The sequence below is a fragment of the Pygoscelis adeliae genome, unplaced genomic scaffold, assembly GCF_000699105.1.
Source record: "Pygoscelis adeliae isolate BGI_AS28 unplaced genomic scaffold, ASM69910v1 Scaffold129, whole genome shotgun sequence".
Taxonomy (NCBI): domain Eukaryota; kingdom Metazoa; phylum Chordata; class Aves; order Sphenisciformes; family Spheniscidae; genus Pygoscelis; species Pygoscelis adeliae.
The window spans coordinates 206,850-227,286 of record NW_008825431.1 but is presented as its reverse complement, the minus strand read 5'-3'; the positions used below and the strand labels follow the sequence as shown (position 1 = coordinate 227,286).

Here is a 20,437-nt window from a genome sequence, read left to right as displayed (position 1 = left end):
TAAGGGAGATATATTAGCTGGTTACGTAATAAAACTAACAGCATGGCGCTTCCAAGGACTACCGCACCGACAAAGCCCTTCCCCTTAATACCACCGGAGATTAGAGTAAATCGAAGAAGAGGGGAAACAAGGCGAGGGGCTGCGGGCGAGGTTTTGCACAGAGGAAAATGCTGCAGTCTCTCCCCTTAATGCACTCTAAATCCCATCTGATTTCCAACTCTGGGAGTGCTAAAAAAAAAAAAAAAAAAAAAAAAGGCAAAAAAAAAAGCCCAGCCTGCGTTAAAATTATATTAATGCTGGGTGAGTGAGGTAGAGTGACTCAGGAAGGGTGTGGAGGAAGAGAGTTGTTTAGGGGAAGCATCCAGAGGAATCCAGACCATGAAAGCATTTTGGAAGTAGACCAAAAGGAGCCAGGGGTGCAGATCTGCTAAAGGACACTAACGTGCTTTTACAAATCTGATTACTTGCTGGTTTTGAGCATCCAGGGTCAGATCCTTCCTTTGATAACCACACGTCTCATCCCCCTCATGCCAGGCTGCTGGCAAAGCGCAATACAACATCACCCTACTCTTCCCTCTCAATATCAGATGCATTCCATGCAAACCCTGAGGACAGGGTTTTCACTTCATTTCTGCTCCCTCTTCAGGCTGGCTGACTCCATAGCAAGAGACATCAAGTCGAACATGCCGGGTAAAAATTACTCTTCCCTCCACTGCACCATTTTCGCTGCAAACTAAATATTGACGTTTTAAAACAAGCACGTTCCCTATGAGAAGAGGATTTCAATGGAAGTCAAACTCGAGGTCTCGTCTAGCCAGATTTCTGCTTTACATGCAAAGTGACAAGGCAAGAAGTCATCGCTCTGCCAGCCGACTGCACATGCTTGTTCCCCTTTGACAATTAGAGTCCAAATAGCCCCATCCTCAAGGCAACATTTCTTTAAAACATCACACTTCCCATCCTTTTTGAGCTTATTTTGACACACCTCCTTCCATGTAATCAAAATAACCAGTGAGTTTCATCTCTGAACTGGGAAAGCATGGTAAAGGCATCAGGCAGAAGTACAGCGCAACTGGAGGCAGTGGATGAGCACCAACTAGACACGTTTGTACGTTCCAGCGTCGTCTCTTGAACCAGCTTCTATGAACTTACTGTTTTATTCACTACCAGCTGAGTTTGAATAACTGCGAAAGTCACCAGACTTGGCAGAAAAGACATCCAGATAATAGACGAGAAACACTACAGAGAATCCCTAGAACCAAGCGATTGACTACGGTGGCAAGATGGAAAATAAAGCAGGAGGCAAACAACCCAAGGCTGACTGCCAAGGGATGACCGGAAGGTGCCACCCAAGCAGAAAAGTGACAGTTGCTCAAGAGCAGCCACCAAGCATACAAAAAAAGTCTTGAGAAAGGAAGGAAATGAGTGGGTAATAAAACGTTGGTCATACTCCCTGCCACTTCACAGTGAAGCATTTTGGAGATGAGTTTATTATGGCACTGACTAGTTGTGTTAGTAGACCCAGTCTGGTCCTCCCTGTGCTAGGCACTGTACGGATACAGAGTGGGGAGCAGTTTTCCCCCCAAAAAACTAAGGCTAAATAGCAAGCTGGCAGAAGGAGAAAAAAAAGCAGAGCCACCAGCACTATGGAAGTAAACAAGAGGTTAGTGCTACCATTTTGTTCTGAGATTTTAAGTCACAACCTACTTGGTGACCATCTGCAGTGAGGGAGAACTATTTTACTAGTGAAAATGTGACATTTCAAATAAAAGAGAAGAAAAACCCCTAGCTAAGAGCAAAGAAAAAAACCAGACAAAGTAAAAACCTTCCGGCAGCCTTACCATTGGCATCTTGGACTCCGGTAAGCGCTCCTACTGCTGCTGCAGTTTCACCAGATAGGACAATTTGTCCTCCACCTTGAAGAGTGGCTTCAGCAAGCGTGGCTACTGCATGGGCAGCTGCTTCACTGCGGGCACAGGAAAGGAGAAAGAAGCATTAGGAAGACCAAACAAACAAGCAACTCCACTCCAGTAGCATCCATTTTAACCAGGCATCGTACGTCAAGAGAACAAATGCAGAAAAGGAGGGATTCTTACTGGGCCCGTATGAAGTTATCCAGAGCAGAAAATCTACAGTGGAGGAGGAATACATGGGAAGAAGCTGCTTCCACTGGCTTTTTTTCAGCTTGCAGATCTCTTAGTCAGAACATCCCTGCCTTCTTACCTTCGCATCCCTTTGCTTGGGACTTTACTAACAGCTTTTGGACAATCCAAGTAAGTTATACCACGTGGCTCCTTCCTGCCTCTCTCGTTGCTGGTACAAAACTCATTCTTTTGGCACTGTCACATTCCGAGTCTCTACAGATTTTAGAGCTTTACCCTTCACTACTGATTCAGCCAGTTCACCTTGCACTGAAACAGGCCCAACGGTTTACCATTACCAGGATCACATCAGCAGCTCTGTACTTAGCTAAGATGGAGTACTTCTCCCCAGCCAAGTGGTTTAATAATTCTTTTTAATGAGTGATCGGTAGCTTAGCATGGTATTCTTAAATTTCTTCATACGAATGAGGTCAGACCAAAGGTCCTTCTCATGCAGCAACCCTGCTGTGAGAACAGCCAGTATCAGATATTTAGGAAGGAGTGTGTATGATCCTTCCCTTCCTACACCCTCTCAGCTTCCGACGGTCAGCAGTGTATTGATTTCCTACATCAGACACCGCATCTAGACCATCAGGTTTGATTTGTCTAATCCCCTTTGAAACCCATTTACACTTTTTGCTTTCACAACATCCTGTAGTAATGAGTGCCACATTTAATTAGATGCTGTGTGAAGAAAAATTGCATTCTGGTACTCCGAAAACTACTACCTCAGTCTGGCTGGGCGGCCCTTAAGTCTGATATTGTGAGAAATAGAAAATAACCGTTCCCTTTTCATTTTCCTCATGATTTCATAGACTTCCAGTAATCTCTTTCCCAGGCTGAAGAGCCATAGTCCACTTACTGTGCAAGGACTCTTCCTGGCTTCTGATCGCTCTTGTCCTTTCCAGACTTTTTCTAAATGTAAGACATCTGTTTGAGCGGGGTAACCATTTTTCACACTATTCAAGACGCAGACATACCATGAGTTAGTCCAGGGACCTAACCCTGGCTTGTTCTCTATGCTTTTCCCTGTTAACTCCTAATATTCAAGTTACTCTTTTGACAATATCTGCTCAGCAGTGACAAAATATTCCTGGAGGATAGTTCCCTGAATGCTTTCTGAATGGTAACTGGTAACATATAGCTCCTCATTGGATACATACAGGAGATATTTCTTCATGTGTGTGTCACATTTATTGACATCATATTTTATTTGCCATTTGGTTGCACAGTCAGAGTGCTGTGAGCATCCTTCAGCAGCTGTCCAGATTTCCCCAGACCTTTTGGACAACTATTAGCTACTTCCCGTGATCTACTGCTAATCACAAAATTATTCCAAAGCCGCCTCCTCCTTCTTGCATCTGAATCTCCTACCATTTCTTACCTTAACGAACTAAAAAAGTAGGTATTTTCTTTAGCTTCCCCTAGGATGCTCTTCCTTAACTGCCCCACTCATTCTCCAGTAGACCACTTGACTCAAATATTTTCCAAGTACTTCCCACTCATTCTTCCTCTTTCCTAATTTCCTGCTTAGATGCTGTACACGTTCCAACTGTATTCACTCAGGGTGTATTTTCATTTCTAAACAGCCCCTCTGTCTCTCAGAGTAGCTCTTGAACACTGTCAGCGAACCAGAACATTTTCTTGTTCTGCTTTCTTACTCCCTTTGGCTAATCTCTCTTCTGAACCTACAGCTAATGTGAAGGCAGTTACACTGCAGGAAGGCCAACTACCACACAGCAAACCCAGGCGTAAGCATGGATTTACTGGTGTAACCCTGTTTCCCAGACTTCACACAGCACTTATTTGAATCCACTTTCAAGGGCAATTGAGCATTTTAATAATCTGTTACGGTTGCATCCCTGAAAATAATAATGACCTGCAGCATAAAAGCTTTTTCCAGTTACAGTGTGCTCCACAAACATTAATTGGTTCAAATCAATGAATTAATTACCTACCTCCACTTTGTCCTCTTTTACTAGAAGGCCTAATACTTCCCATCCTCAAACCTGACAGAGGTTGCATCATCCATCATGTCATGCTGTTGGCAGATGTGCTGCTCTACGCGGGACTATGAAAGACTCTGCACTCTGTCAGCAGGCATTGGAACAAGATTCAGAGATGGCAGCTTTCAGCTAAATTAGGCATAAAGGTTCCAGAGCTGGGATGAGCCACCAGCTTTCAAGGACCGGAGCCTTGCTGAGATCTTCCTACAGGCAGAGGCAAGACCGCAGTCCCACAGCCGAAAGCTGCAAGGAGCATTGTGTGGCAAAGGAAAAATTACACCTCTTCCACATGGAAGGGTGTTGGAGGATAGTCACCTATAAAGGTCTCCAGACCTGCCAGTAGACAAAGAAGGTGACAACAAGCCAGGAAATAAAACATGAGGCCCCTCATTCTCACCGCATCGCTCCTGAACTACAAGCTGTTTGAACAGACTTATCACAGGGGCTTTCCTGGGTATAAACAGAGCTGATCCTGTCTTGAGGCACAGTAGAGACTAAATGACTTGTTGAAGGCTCTTCCATTCATATTTCCTAGGAGACTCTCTTTAGTTCTAACAACACTTCTTTTTGTTCAAGATTCTGAATTTCTTAAGTTAATATAGGAAAAGGAACTCCTCATTGCAACCTTAAGAGCTAAAACCAGTAGCGATGGGATGAAATTAAATCAAAAGCACACTGGTCTTCTAGTCCAGAAAAACTTCTCAAAAGATACATAGAAAAATCTATCACCTGGAGATGTGCAGGACACAGATCCTGCAAGTCGGATTTCAGGAGATGGAGCTTTTTCCTGCAACTCCATGCCTAGTTACTTTAGCTGTTGTTCTTACAGCATCCTAAAAAGATCACTTGTTTTTAAAGGGCAATTTTATAGTGAAACTATTAGCAAAAAAGCCTACTTAACCAACCTCGTATGGTAGCAGAAAAGAACATATCTGAAGGACCTGAATCTGGACCATCAAAGAGAAGAAACAGTTCTAGGTGTATTCGTGATTCAGTTGCAACAGCAATTTGGAAGCAAGATGTTGAATGCCCCCAGGATTAAGGTGGCTCCGTTAGCAACTTGTGTAAGTACCAAGGTCTTGGAGCTTTACTCCAACCATCAGTACTATGGACTTGTGCCTTGTCCTAACCCATGGCTGCTCAGGCAACAGCCTCTAGACCAGAATCCCGATTTGGATGAGGAAAATATTTTGTCTACACCTCAGCAGTGTAAGACTTCCCATGCTGCTGGGGCCGATGCCGTGTTTCCTATGGTCCGCCTGCTCTCTCAGGTTGCAGCCACGGTGTGCCACAGCCATTTCCAGTTTTTAAGAACAGCAGGCAAAGCTTAAGCAGAGCTGAGCCAAGACACTGCTTCCTGCTGCATGGACCTGTAGAGAACTACGCTGCAGATCTTGGTAACCTGAGTACAACCAAAAATCTAACAGAGCTCGTTCCAAGATGCAGAGGCAGCATTACTATTGCAGCTCATTCAGCTTCTACTTCAGAAACACATTTGGGAGAAACCCCCAAAACACTGGCCTTTGGAAAAGATTCTGATTTCTGAAGAGAGACCATACTGCCACACAACAGGGAAATTCAGCCTTAGCCTTTTAGTAAGAACTGTTAATAATATTGAGGGAGACCCAGACCAGCATACTTAAAAGGTGCTATTAGTACATAACGACTCTTGCTTGCTTAGCAAGCTCAGTTCTGTGACTGGACCCTCGCTGTACAAATAAGATCGTTTAAAGGGTACAGTTACTACCCATCTTTTCCTCTTTCAGGAAATTTCCATGTCAGTGTTCTATGGTTACAGTGGAAATCAGGAACTGTCCTGCAGACACACCTGGATACGGGCTGACATAGGAATTTGCTAAGGAAACGCCTCTACTGGGACTGTACACAGTGGTCTTTGAACCATCAGACTGAAAACTTAGAAGGAAATGTCACGCACACGTGCTTCAAGCCTTCATCTCTCACCCATACCTGTTGAGTGCCATGGTAACAGTTGCTCCTTGTTGCATCTCCTGAGATGCTGCCACTGCTGCTTCTGCTAATGATGCCACCGCCTGTGTGGCCTCTGATGCCTGCGTCGTCTGGATAGTCATCTCACCCCCCTGTAGCGTTGCCCAGTTCTGCTCCACCTATGGGGAAAAACAAAAAGAAAGGCCCTAGGATTGGACGTCATCCCATGAATGGACGGCTGCTTCCTAAAATGAAAGAGCCAGATAGTTTTGAGAGGTCTTTGCAGAATCCTGCACATGCTCTGACTCTCTCCGAGAGAGAGGGAAAAAAGAGCACCAGGGGAGGAAGCCCAGGATGCGCCTGAGAACATTGCTGGACTCTACAACCCTCTATCAGCCATCAGTGAGTTTCTATAGTCAGCCCACGATTTTAGTTGCTGTTCTCCATATGTTCAAACTTCAAACAAGAACTTTAGTTTTCTCATGCACATGGAAAACGCACCCCCATAAACATCTGTGAAGCCCCTCAACCTCCCACAAATCCCTCTTGTCCAGCCATGTCCGCAACAAAACGGGACAGTGTTGATCACTGCTGTACTCGGATCACTGCCTGCCAGCCTGGGCAGTTTATTAAGTAGCTGCATTTCCGTGGTGCTGGAACCCCAGCAGGGATCACGTCCCCCAAGGAAACGGGCTGCGCTTGGCCCCACTGTTTCGATTTGTCTGCACCCATCCGCTGTTATTCTGGGGAACAGCCCATGTTCCCATTCAAGATTTATTTGTACAGCACTTGGGAACTCGGATGGGTCTGAGACAACTGGAATTTCTTTGTGTTGCAGCAATATACTTAATAAAAGAAGATGGCAGATGGAACATACTCTGTTCATATATTTCAGGTACTTTCAATTCCCTTACTTCAGACCTTTACGTAGATAGGTTTCATATTACTTGAAGTTCACCCAGTCTCGGTTGCTCATTTTCCACCTTGCCCACGTTTCTCCATTTGGGACTTCACAGCTCATGAGATAATGAGTGTACGGCCACAAAATCCACCAGGATGTGAACTAGAAATATGCATTGGACCAAAAAAACTAAAGAAGTGGAGGCTGAAGGCCCATCAGCTGACAAATCCTACCGGCTGCTTTGTAAGATGAAGATCTTCCCCCACCCTCCCATCACTGTTCTCATCCCCATAAATGTTTCAGGCCACTCACCATCTTGCTGAGACTCACAAATAAGAATGCCGTAGAAGGTGATGGAAAAAACCCCTCAATTTGTTAAGATGGAGAAAGCTAAAAAGTCCATAGAAGCAGAGCTGGTGCAAGGCTCCCCACAAAAGGACAAGTAAATTTTGCTGCCTTCGGGCAAGAAAAGGGTTAGTCCCATCACAGGATGGAGAGGGAGAGAGAAGCTGACGCGCTCTCACTCACATCTGCTATCACACACTCCTCAGCAGCTGCCAATCTGGTTTTCCAGCACTTGGGCACAGGCAAAGCTGGCGCTCGTCGTAGCTCTTTAGCCATCCCCAGCCATCTGACGTTCAAGGCAACTGCTTCATTCTCCTGTGCCCAGAGCTGACCCTGGGCGGAAGGATCCAAAGCAGGGAGGAAGCAGTGAGATAGTGCATTGCGAAAAGGAGAAAGGAAGTTGATTTTAGAAAAGGCAATGTCTTTTAGGAAAGATGCAACCAAGTTTGAGCATCCAGAGAGGAAGAAGTTGCAGATGGTAGAGATCTCGAGAGAGTCGGATCAAGTTTGTGGTACTCGTTAGCCATGCCAAAACCGAACCGAAGCAAGCCCGAGCTGGGAAAGACACCCTTCCCACCACCATGCAGAAGAGGAACAGACATACATTTTTTCAAATACATGGCAACACACATTTGAATGATAAGGCAGGTCTCCACTGTGACATACAGTGCCCCGCAAAGATGCCTAAGCTGTTTCAGAACAGGGACGGAGTAAGGCCTGGAAAAGAGGGGGGGACTGTCCAGGCCCTTCTCCACACTAACACGAAGGTCGTGCTGCTGAGGTACTAGCGAGCATCCCTGCTCCATGCTGCTCGGCGTCCTATAAACACATCAATTTACTCAGAGCTAACTCAGATCTTCACACAGCAAGAGATAGCAGGACAAAAGTGTCCCTAGAGAGGCTGCCAGCAGGCTGTGGATCTATCTGTGCAGAGAAATAGCACCCATCCCCAAAGCAAGTTTACTTTTGTATCTTTATTTTGTCCAAGATATCGCTTAGACGTTCCGTTCACATTAGGAATTAGACGCCTGCGTTCCCCTGATTTCTATTTGTGCCTTTGAAAAATTTCTTTCAGATCTCAAGAGATATAACTGGTTCTTGAAAACCCTCAAAGCAGCTGCAAAGTACTTCAAGGTCACGGCCCCAGAGCCAGGCTGTTTCACTGTGGGTCTGAGATGGAAACAGGGTCCGGTGCAGAGCAAAGCTGTTCTGTGCTGCCACCTGTCGCCGTGAAAGCCCCATCCAGGCAGAGCGGACCAGACCTGGCCGCTCCTGCCCACAGACTGTCCGGCCAGAAATTCTGGTGTGCAGCGAAGGGACAGAAAGCAACCTGCAGCCTGGTTTAAAGGTGGGTTTGGGGGCGAAGAGGGTAATAAAAAAAAAAAAAAAAAATTAAAAATCTTCATAATCTTAAAGGAATGTTTCTTAAACACACACAAAAAACCCTTTATTACTCAATTAAAAAAAAAAAAAGTGGAAAAATAAATGCATGTAAATTTGAGTGTCCAGATTTTGGGACTGAAATGGTCTGATCAAATCCTCAATAGAAGCAACTTTGCCAAGTTGTAAAGCAGTGGAAGAAACTTTCAAAGTAAACGGAACAGTAACTCCGCAGTACCTCCTGTTGTCTCTACACTACTGTGCATTTATACAGCTCTCTCCGGGATTTACTTGCAAACCTCCCTAAAAGCTGCAGCAAAGGAACAGTCCCATTTTCTCCAGAGATCAGCGGCCAAAGAATCACAGGATTTGCCCACAGCCATGCAATATCCTTTGCTAACCACAGGCTCAAAATATCCCAGGCATCGCTCCCAACCCTGAACTGACAAAGCAGCACCCAGGATCTACAGCACGTATGAAACAGTTGCTCAATACGAATACACAAATGTGTACTTGTGGACGTCGTTAAGTCTTTATCTGCTACAGCAGATCTCACAAAATAAATAATCTATAGGAGATATCCAAAAACGTATGAAATTCAGAACTGAGGCTTCCACCATAATTGCATTTCGTACAGTCCTGAGTCAAAATGACAACAGTTCAGCACTTTCTATATAAAATTTTATAGAGTCTCGTGTTCACATGTATGTTAACCCTTAACACTGCAGGGTGGGGAAGCAAGGCTTGGTGTTTTCTGTGACCACTTAATTCTAGAATATATTTATCTTTATTGAAGTTCAGATAGGACAATTCTGGTTTGTGCACCATGAACATGACCCCGGTCCTTACCTCTCCATCAGTCACTGCAGAATAATTGACTTGTGCGACGGTAACTGTGGTAGGCAACTCTGAGGCATCGGCCAGCGTGGCAACTGTAGCACCAGTGCCAACCTACGGAAGTCAACAAAATGCAGCTGAACACATTTGTTACTGCAGGAAAATGTCCACATAATTCAGGCAAAGGGACACTCAAATGCTCTCCGATTAAAAAGCATCGCACCCACAGAGAATAATAGTAATTGCAGAGCTCACAGAAAATAGGGAGCTGTCTCAAAGGGCTGGGGGAGGAAATCACACGCTAGATCCACGTTAATCTATGGCAGCTTCCAGAGTGGATATGGCCCAGAAGCAAGTTTTGCACAGCCCTCGTGCTGTCCCCTACGTTCACGCAGGAGACAGAGTCCTCGCTATTCTCCCAGCCTTGCAAAGAGCAGCTGTGGGACGCTGCTGCCACTCCCAGGTGTGAGTGTGGTGTGCAGGTGGAGCCAACACGCTTCTCCCACGGGGTGGAAGTCACTTAAAAAAACACCACGCGGTCCTGGATCAGAACACCCAGCACATCAGCCCTCATTTATAACGCTCCTTGCTTACCATTCACTGGGTCTCTCGTCTCCAGGCACTTGGCAAACATTAGTTCATCCTCAATACCCCATTGCCTTTGGAAATTACCTTTTCCCCATTTAACAGCTGGGAAAAGACAAAGGCAGGGAGATGTGCAGCTTTGTTTCTAAGGAGAATTAAACCTAGGAATGCTAGAAAGTCAAAGGGATCTCAGGTGCCCACCCAGCACCTAAGAGAACATGAGTCAAAGGGAGAATGTACGTTAGCTGGTGAGCAAACAGAACCAGCTTGGCCAGTCTGCTGGGCTCTGGTGAGGGGAGCAGAAAGCTGTAACAATTCACTGAAAAGCTTTCATCTGGAAAACAAAACAAACCAAACCGATGCACGATGTTTTTATCTTCACAGAATCATAGAATCATTAAGGTTGGAAAAGACCTCTAAGATCACCGAGTCCAACCGTCAACCAGACACCACCATGCCCACTAAACCATGTCCCTCAGCGCCTCATCTACACGTCTTTTAAATACCTCCAGGGATGGTGACTCCACCACTCCCTTGGGCAGCCTGTTCCAATGTTTAACCACTCTGTGAGATGAGAACAGCCAACAGAAAATGATGTTTAGACTTCACTAAAAACATGATGCTCAAGAGGGACAAACCGCGGGGCCAGTTAGGTATGAGAGGGCAGCGGTGGTTTGGAGGCAAGGGCACAGGGGAAAACTGAGGTTCAAATCCCACACTCACGAGGAGCTCTTGGGAAGTTTCAAGAGAGCACTTAAATTGTCCACAACCTGAGCTGTCAGAACCTGCCTCCCCACGCAGGGAACACAGGGAAAACAGCAGCACCACTCAGATGCTGCCTGAACGCAGCCCCTTCTGCCCCGAATCCCCCTCTGTAAAATGGTGTAAGAGGCATCCTTACTGCAGGGGGTATCACAAGGATAAATATATATTTGGTGTGTGTAATATATATATTACACTTAGGGTGTAAGACAAAGAACAGGGGGCACAGAAATACCTAATGCCGTAGATTAAGCTATGTTTCATGCCGTTAAAGAAAGGCAGTCCCACCACCGCTCCTCCCATCACTCCATCCCATTGCCACCACAGGCGTTGTGTGGCCACATCGTGAACTGTATTTGTTCATAAGCAGGTTCATTAAACTCAGGTCCGATCCCTGAATCGCTTGACCAAATAGCTGTAGAAATGCTTGTACTGCCATAACAGGAGAACAAGGTATGGGAGTGGGGAAGAGAGAGGATGAGACTGCTTCTTTGGGTGGGAGCATTGGGTTAACAAGCCTGTGGGCTAAGACGTACTGATAAAGACAAAATTCTTGAAGGACAAGTTAAGCTACCAAAAGGAGTTTGCTCTAAAGCACCTCCCTGACGCAGGCAACTCGACCCCGAGTCAGCCGTGCTGGAAATGGAAAAGCTGGAGGGTTTCACTCACCTGGATGAGGGACACGGTGCCATCAGGGTTACTGAAGGTTTGTACCACTGTCTGCGACGGCACCAGGTGCGCTATACTATGTGTGGTCGTAGTCTGCTGCTGTGTCTGCTGATCCTCAAACGCGTAGAGCAGGTCTTCACGCCCATGCTGCTTGTAGCAGTTCTTCACGATAGTCCGCAACGCTTGGGTCCACGACACCTACCAGCAGAATGAAAAAGAGCGGAGTCAGTGTAAAAAAAGTTTCCTGAACCACTGCAGCGCTGCTACTGCTGCGATTTGCATGCTTATCTTTACCAGGTTTTATTGGGCGGTTTTCAACAAATTCTCAAACAAACAAAAGGCCCCAATACCTAATCCCTCTCTCCTCACCCCCTCCTTTCCCCAAGACTCAGAAATCACCCTGGAGAGTTATTGCATTGCTGTATACTGATACAGAAGGAGCACATCTGGCCAAGGGAAAGGGAAGCTTCTCCATGAAATCTGTTTCACCAGCTTTCAAGGAATTCTAACTAAGGGATTGGGGCGACAAGTAGAAAACCATCTCTACCTAAGAAAGCACTGACTGCCATAGTACCTTTTCCAGTCTCACCAGGCATCCCTCCCCATCCAACCAGACCTACATCAGCCTGCACAAGTCCTGCCCCTTGCACACCCTGGTAGCTTGCTTTCATTATCTCCTTGTGACAGGTTGGTAGAAACATCACCTGCATACAGGATCCATGGCCGTAACTGATATCCAAGACCTCTTCACTCAGTTCTCTCACTTTTTTTTTTTTTCCTGGCTCCACTGCACATCCTTGACTACTTCCCTTTAAGTACAAAGGTCCCTGCTGCTCAGGATGGGACAGTATCCCTTCAAAGGCTTCAAGATGCCATGACACAGACTCTACAGTAAATGACCTGCATACTTGGAGAGCAGACTTGCCTCAGCCTGGGTAGGCTGCTTCATAAGGCCACAGAGACGAGCAGGTTCTGCAGCTAGCGAAAAGGGCACCCGTTGCAGAAAAAGATGTGGTTCAAATACCTGCCTGTCACACAACCCCAGCAGGGACAGAGCAGATTGAAGGTTACACCTCTCTCATCTCATTGCTCTCCCAGGCTGAATGTCTGACACAAAGTCAAGGAAGGGCCGATGTCGTAGTTTCTTTTGTCACTTGAGGGGAAAACTATTCCCACAAAAACCGGTCACAAGCCCCTGTACTCAATTTGAAGGCGGACAGACATGGGATACATACCCGCTGCTTCTGTTCCTCTGTGCGGACATCGCTGCGAACGTTGGCCCATGGAATGTCCTCAGGCCACCAGATGGGCTTGCAGCTTTCCTTACCCCAGCCTGGTTTCCCACGACCCGTGGAATACTTCAGCATCTCAGGGATGAAAGCTCGCAGCTGTGCCTGGAACAAACCACATAAGAGGGTTGAGAGTTTTTTAGGAACTCATACCTCTGGTAGTTTTGATGTGCATAGTACAAGGTTATTACATTTAATTTCCACCCTGTTGGAACCATCAACTGGAAGAGGCCTGAATGCCCAAGGAAGATGGACAAATACTTTACCATCTTCTCCCAAGACTCAGCAGAGAACAGCTTAGTAGCATGTGGAAGAGCAGAAACAAAATTGTCAGCCAATTACAACAATAAGGCACAAACACACACTGTATTAACACGCTTCATGGTTCAACGCTACCATGAAGACAGCTAACCAACCTGAGAGGGAGAAAAAAATAAAAAAATAAGAATCAGAATAACGCAGAACAAAACCACACTCAATGTCCCCACGGCCATAGGAACTCAGATGTGAGCTGATGTACATTTTACAGAGATGCTGCAAGGAGGACGGAGCTTCAGTGAGCCGCCTCGAAGTAAAAACCAATCTCACACATATACTTCTCCACCCCTGCAGAACATAACACACACTGGACTAACTTTCTGAATCTATTTTTAAGTTTTGCCAGAGTGGGGACACCTTTCAACCTGATTTTACTTCACCTTAGTACCCACAAAAACTGGTCAACTAGTGACCGCCTTCATCATCAGGAAATAATACCTTAAAAATAGACTTGCAAAGCAAATCAAGCAGATATGTCACCAAGAGCAAGTAATATCCTTAGCGTTATTCAAAGAGAATACAAAACTCAACATAGGGTTTTATGACACATTTGGTTTTTGTACTGGGGACTGCCTGGAGCCTCAGGAAAAGGCTGGTTCAGCTGCAGAAACAGAGCAGGAAGAGAAGCAGCCCTCAAGACCACATACGTCAGAGAAGACCACGTTAACTTAAAGCTAAATAGCTGCATTTAGGAACACATCCCTACATCCTATCATAGCTTTAATAGCAAGTTATTCGAGCTTGTGACAGTGGCCCTGGGTGTCCTCAGGCCACCTTACAGCCCCAAGACACCTGCGTGTTCAGGGTTCTAGGGCACAGCCATGGAAAAGCACGACGGGTCCAGCATCGATTGGTGCCACAGCCGTGACACGGTCCCAGCTAGCAGAGACACGAGTCAGCTCGCGAAGGACTTCTCACCCATCCCCGATCTTCTGCCATAACAGCGTCCATTCCTCCGAGCCACGATCCTGCTTGAATGACATCCTGGTTCCAGTCTGGATATTGCATCCATTAGCTCCAAGCTGTAAATCAACTTATTCACAAGCTGCCTTTTCCACGTTAGCATAGGGAGTACGTACTAAAGTCCCCTCCAACACCTGTCAGAGGAAGGGAGGAATGGTTCAGAGCAACAGGAGACTGCAGGTTGTCTCTGTGGTCTCCGCAAAGAGCCTAAAGCCCCCAAGCACCCTGCTAAATGCACTGGGATCTGCAGCGGCTCTTTCGGACGCAGGACTGCTCTTCAAAGCCAGAGCGCAGCTGGAAGATGTAATGTGGGTCCTAGCTTACACAGTTAAATAGAAAAATTGAAGTGCTTTGGTAAAAAGAAAACAATTTCTTTGTATGCATGAATTACCACATTGCATACAGTTTGCAGCAGTGGCTAGGGACTTTAATGGCAATAAAAATCCAGTATACTTGTGGGTCCATATATAGCGTATCTGCTGCATACTGTAGAATAACCACCCCTACTCAGAGAAGCAGCTGCATTTCAGTTCCTCCACTCCACGGACATCCCGAGCCATCTCGGAAAAGCTGCACCAAAACCCTGAATTATAAACGAAGGCACAAAAAGCCACAAGCTCACCCATGCTCGCACACCGTGTCAACCACTTTGGTGCCCTTTTTTCCAGCCCAGGCCAAGCCTGTCTGTGATTCAGTTTCCCAATCTGTACTGTAGGGCCAAGTCACCCTGACATGCGTCAGGATCCCTGGTCGAGGCCCCATGTATTCAGTCAAATAAACCTGCTAACGGCATTGAGTTGCCTGGTGCAAACACATTTAAAAGCTCCTTCCCAGAATCACTATCTGCAAGCCATGCTTCTTGTTACCAGATGGATTAATTACTGGTCCTAGGGAGTTCAGCAGCTCAAGGCACTTGTTAAGGAGGGTTTGCCTTTAATCCGCCAGGGAGACAATCAGCAGCGGCGTTACAACCTGCTCCAGTGCAAGGACTTCTCTAATTAGTGCCATAACGAGACCTCACCCAGGCAGCTCGCAGGGCTCTGACACAGGCTACGGCACTGAGACAAAGACCCCGCACCTCTCAGGGCGCAGCTGGGAGGAACCACTGCGACCGCTTCATCTGCGGGAGCCACGCGTTCTGCTGACTCCATCCACGAACCACCCGAAAATCAAATCTCTGCTAAAAAAAAAAGACAGCAGCTCACTCCAGTTTGCATGGTTGTCAGCTCTGGAAAGGGCTCATATAATCTCTACTATGGAGGGTTTGAGAGAAACTATAAGAAATGTTTCTTTGACAACCTTTGGTACACAGATCGAGTGTCTTCTAAGTTTTAACATTAAACTCAAGTGTTAGTGGTAGCGAGCTAATCCTGATTCTACCATTTGCAATGGCCCAAAGCACAGACAACTGCACTCCAGTGCTGGAAACAACAAGTTGTCCTGCATGCGGAGCACCAAGCAATGCTCCCGTCTTAAGGTTTATGCCCTGGTAAGGAAAGTGGTTTCTAGACGGGAGCAAAACCTGTGGCTGGGAATTTTCTACCTGTCCCCACAGCTCAGCCTCAGGATCTCCAAAAAGCAGCACCTGGGAAAAGCAAAGTCAAGTCCACGCAGGACCTCGGCTGCACCTGAAAGTGGAAGAGCGCAAAGCAGCAAGTGCAGCAAAGCACCCGGGTATTTTGTTCACTGGCCCTTCTTTTTGCAACAGCCAATTTTAGACTAAATGTTCTTTAAGTTTAAAAGTTCCAATTAATGTTTAAGCATTCAGATTAAAAAGCCAGGCATCTGTCAAGGCACCAACCAAGCTGTCAACATTAATTTCCTGCTATGAAAACCCGCACGGCCCTGACCAAACTCTGTGAGGTCTCACTGCCAGGTGCTTTCTGGCAGGCAGGATGAGAGCAGGCTTGCCGCTGTCATAAATTCATCATGGTAAAGATGAGGCGGAGGGTCAGCCTGGGTGTCCTCAAAAAGAAGCGATGGCACTCAGCATCCTGCAGATGCAGCAGTTTATGCCTGGCCACAGGAATCCAACGCAAAATCAACCACCTGGTCATCAGTGCAAAAAGCAGGAGGTGCTGTGTGTCTCCTCACAGAAGTGTCTGCTCACGGATTTACTCTTTACGCCAATCTTTTTTCTCTTCCACCCTGAAACCGTGGTCAAGTCATAAGAATGAGTGACTAGTTCTAACGTTTCAAAGGGGCAGACCTGGGGACCAGGCTGTCCCTCTTGGGATCACCACCTCCTAGCAGAGTTTGGAGATCTGAGCGCTGGACACAACTGCTTGTTCTTGCTGGAAACGAGGCACGATGCAGGCTCTGAGCTTAAATGCTGTAAAAGCAGGCAGCTGCCTGCGTGGCAGTTAGAAGTATACACTCATCCTTGCATCCAGTACCTCACAGGTCTCGCTACCCTTCCCACTCTGCTGGAACAACCGTCCAGTGCTAGAGCTCAGCTGCAGGGGGGACCCGATCCCTAACTCTGGGGTGCCCCCACTGCAGGCCAAGGATGACCCTCCACTGCGGAACAAGGATGATCCCTCTGCCACACGGCGACAACCTGCTGGGAGAGCAGAAACACAGGCTGTCCCCATACCACACCTCTGACGTGGACCAGACGGGAGCACCAGCAAGCCTCGCACCCGGGCGATGGGGTCCAGCACTGCGGGATCATCCCTGCCCCTCCATGGGGAGGATCTGACAGCTGCAAACTGAGCTTAGTTACCGTCTTTTGGTGCTCGGCTTCTCCTACATACAAACTGACACGTACATAAAGACATCTGCTGTTTGTGCTAAAGCTTTTTGCAGGGCAGTATGCAAACAGACGTCAAGATGATTTTTGAGAGGCCCAGATAAACTTTGTTGGCTTGTATAAGCAGACTGCAAATCATAGGGGCATATTAAGTTTAAAAAAGTCAGATTAAAGGACAAATCACCCGTTCAGAAAAGCATAAACAAGTTCTCGTGACCTCGGTGAGAGCCAACTGAAGCATCGACCTCAGCGTTACCCAATCTTACTCCTTAATCATATCAGCGAGCAACTGAGAACAAGTTTAGGGGCAAACTCAGGTCTGACGTATAGTGTCAACGTAGCCAAAGTCCATAAAGCAACAAGATTTCTCTCTGTAACGGCTGCAGGGTAAAAGCCCCACTGCAATACGTTTTTTTTTCTGCACAGCCAAGGTGGGTGATGCTCTCCATTCGCAAGTTTATAGAAGCATCTTTGCTCAGGCTAGTAAAGACTTTATTTCCCTCAAGACCACCAGGGAAGCAGAGCAATTAAAAGGAGAGTTATTTTCATCTCCTCGTTGAGGAGCTAACGCCTCTACCACCTGCCTGCTGACACCTGCAGCTGCTGAAAGCAGAGGCCTCGTTTTTCCACTCCCTGTGACACGCCTCTTAATTGTGCTGCCCAATTTATATTTATAAATATTTCGGTTTTCCATAAGGCTTTGTGCAACTTAGTTGAAAAAGCTCATTTCTTATTAACAAATACAAAGAACTATATTGGCAGCTCTGGGAATCAAGGTTCCTACAAAAAACCGATGGCACTTCTGGCTGTGCAACAGTTTGCAGCAGTGCAGGAGTCAGAGTTATCATCTACTCTCTCAAATGAATGTATTTCAAATTGCGATTGTGGCCAAAAAAAGACAGCACGGTGTCCTCATCATGTTCAGCATATCTGTGTTTTGCTTCTATTTAAAGTTTGCCCCCAAGTCTGGCAAAAGCTATATAGCAGCTGGATGCTTTCAGCGACAAAATCATCTCCTAAGCACCACACGCCCCATCTTACTCCTTGAAAACTTTACAAGAAGAAAGACCTGCTGGGTTGTGAAAATCCACCCAGGAGTCTGCAGTCCTGTCCACTAAGTCCAGTGCTCTGACCTCAAGTAGCCTGCAGCCATTCAAGGATCTCAAAATTTTTTAAAGACATTTACAGAACATCATCCCTATATGATATGCAGGGAAACTGAGGCAGCGCAGCGCTGGGTGCCCACAACACAGCGGCTGGGCTAAGCAGGACAGCGATGATTAGCCAAACGGGGCACGAAGAGCACGGACTCTGTCCACAGCTCAGGAGAAACCTTCTTCACAAAGCTGTTTTGAGTTATCACATTGCACTAAAAAGACGAGGGCTGCTCCTAACAAGATGCTTGTTTTACCGTAACGTGGCATGAGAGGACTTGAAATGAGAGGCTCTACGTTGCTATGCTGTTGCATCAGCAGTTTGCACGCTTGCTGACCGAAGGCCCGGCAGAACATGGAGAAGAAAAAGCATTTCTCATTTAACAGAGCCACAAGAAGCCTAGGAACACAGGAGTGTTGCGCATGGCTGGGGGGGGTGTGTGTGTGAAAGCCCTGCCAGCAACTACTGCCTCAGACTGGAGAGCTGCTTCGCATGTGGAAATGCAAAGCAATCAAACCCCAGGGGCAAGGGTTGGCCAAATCTTTGTGCAAGGTTTCCTGAAGACCAAGGCCATGTCATGTTTGGAAGAAAAAAAATCTCCAACCTTATTTTTAGCTTAACATGAAAAGTGTCAGTATTTTATTCATAGAATTCTATGGATATTACTATTTTATCCATAAATAGAAGCAGAAAACACTTCAGCAACCTTTGATGTTAAAATATTTAATTTCCAACTCTATCACAAAAAATAAACAATATGCATTATAAATCCAGCTGAAGGCTTCTCTGAAGTGAGAGATTGTCACTTTTATTGCTGCTTTGATGGCACATGCAACATTAACAGCCAAACAGTTGACAGATCTTTTTTATTGGCCCTTTTATATGTGCACATATTCTGCCCACTGTAAACCAGAAAAGTTTCTCAGACATGTTACTGGATGGCAACAACCTCACATCCTGATCTCATTCATCCACGCTCATTTCTCTCTCTCTCTCTCATTTCTTTCCACCACCCCACCAGCAACAGCTCATTTGCTTTGTTCCTTCCTCAGAGCCCACGTGCTGTGGGTACGAGCGCCTCCAGCTTCACTACTCGCACCGCGCTAGGATGGCCTCCCTCTGCCCGAGCAAATCTCCACATAGATGTCTCCTTCTCTTTGTTTTAAGTCCTAGGCACTTCTCTTGCTGTTGCTCAGCTTAATTACTACAATGACGAGGCCATAAAGAAGTCAGATAAACACAAGTGTTTTGTTGGCCAATACAAATGAACTCAGAGCTACATACCTGTGATCTTTTGATGGTCTTTCATTTTACTTTAAAAGTAAAATGTTTCCATTTTTTACTTTCCATTTCCATGGTGTGCTGGTTTTGGCTGGGGTAGAGTTATTTTTCTTCACAGTAGCTAGTATGGGGCAACGTTTGGGATTTGTGCTAGAAACAGCGTTGCTAACACAGGGATGTTTCTGTTATTGCTGAGCAGTGCTTACACACAGTCAGGGCCGTTTCTGCCTCTCACCCCACCCCACCAGCAAGTAGGCTGGGGGGGGCACAAGAAATTGGGAGGGGACACGGCCGGGACAGCTGACCCCAACTGCCCAAAGGGATATTCCACACCATATGGCATCATGCTCAGCATATAAAGCTGGGGGAAGAAGAAGGAAGGGGGGGACGTTTGGAGTGGTGGCGTTTGTCTTCCCAAGTCACCGTTAGGTGTGATGGAGCCCTGCTGTCCTGGAGATGGCTGAACACCTGCCTGCCCACGGGAAGTAGTGAATGAATTCCTTGTTTTGCTTTGCTTGCGTGCGTGGCTTTTGCTTTACCTATTAAACTGTTTTTATCTCAACCCACAGTTTTCTCTCTTTTACTCTTCTGATTCTCTCCCCCATCCCACTGCGGGGGAGTGAGCGAGCGGCTGTGCGGTGCTTGGTTGCCGGCTGGGGTTAAACCACGACACATGGGAAACTATTAGTGATACAAAACAAAAGCTGCCTGCGAACAGCTTCTTGCAGATACCACCTTTCACAGTGGCTTAAAAATCTAGCAACTAAGTTTTGTCTTATGTTGTCATGGATTAGGAACATGATCTGTAATCAGCCAAGGCACAGTAGATTTCTCCGTAAAATTTTATTAGAAGCGTGAGCTTGTCTGATTCCACCTAAGCAATGGAAATGGTGTTTTGACCAGAATGTGATCTTTCTGCAGAGCACAGAGGAAATCCACACGTCTTTGCTCTACTACAACACCTCTTTGTATGTTGCCCAAAGCCTCCGACCTTTCCATCTTGCTACTCCCTCTGAAGAAACCGGCTTTCAGCATTTAAAATTTGTTGTGGTGCATCAGACTGAGTGTATCCAGAGCCTCCTGCAAAACACACTCGCCTGCACTCA

General features: G+C 46.4%; 1 protein-coding gene across 1 annotated transcript in view; it reads right to left on the bottom strand.

The window, feature by feature from the left end:
• Positions 1-20,437, bottom strand: part of NRF1 (nuclear respiratory factor 1) — a 52,417-nt gene that overhangs the window by 25,520 nt on the left and 6,460 nt on the right. The window contains exons 5-9 of the mRNA XM_009331000.1: positions 12,809-12,967; positions 11,574-11,771; positions 9,570-9,671; positions 6,116-6,273; positions 1,842-1,966 (exon numbers count right to left, since the gene is read on the bottom strand). Coding sequence (XP_009329275.1) covers positions 1,842-1,966; positions 6,116-6,273; positions 9,570-9,671; positions 11,574-11,771; positions 12,809-12,967 — 742 coding nt within the window. The remainder of the gene's footprint in view (positions 1-1,841; positions 1,967-6,115; positions 6,274-9,569; positions 9,672-11,573; positions 11,772-12,808; positions 12,968-20,437) is intronic.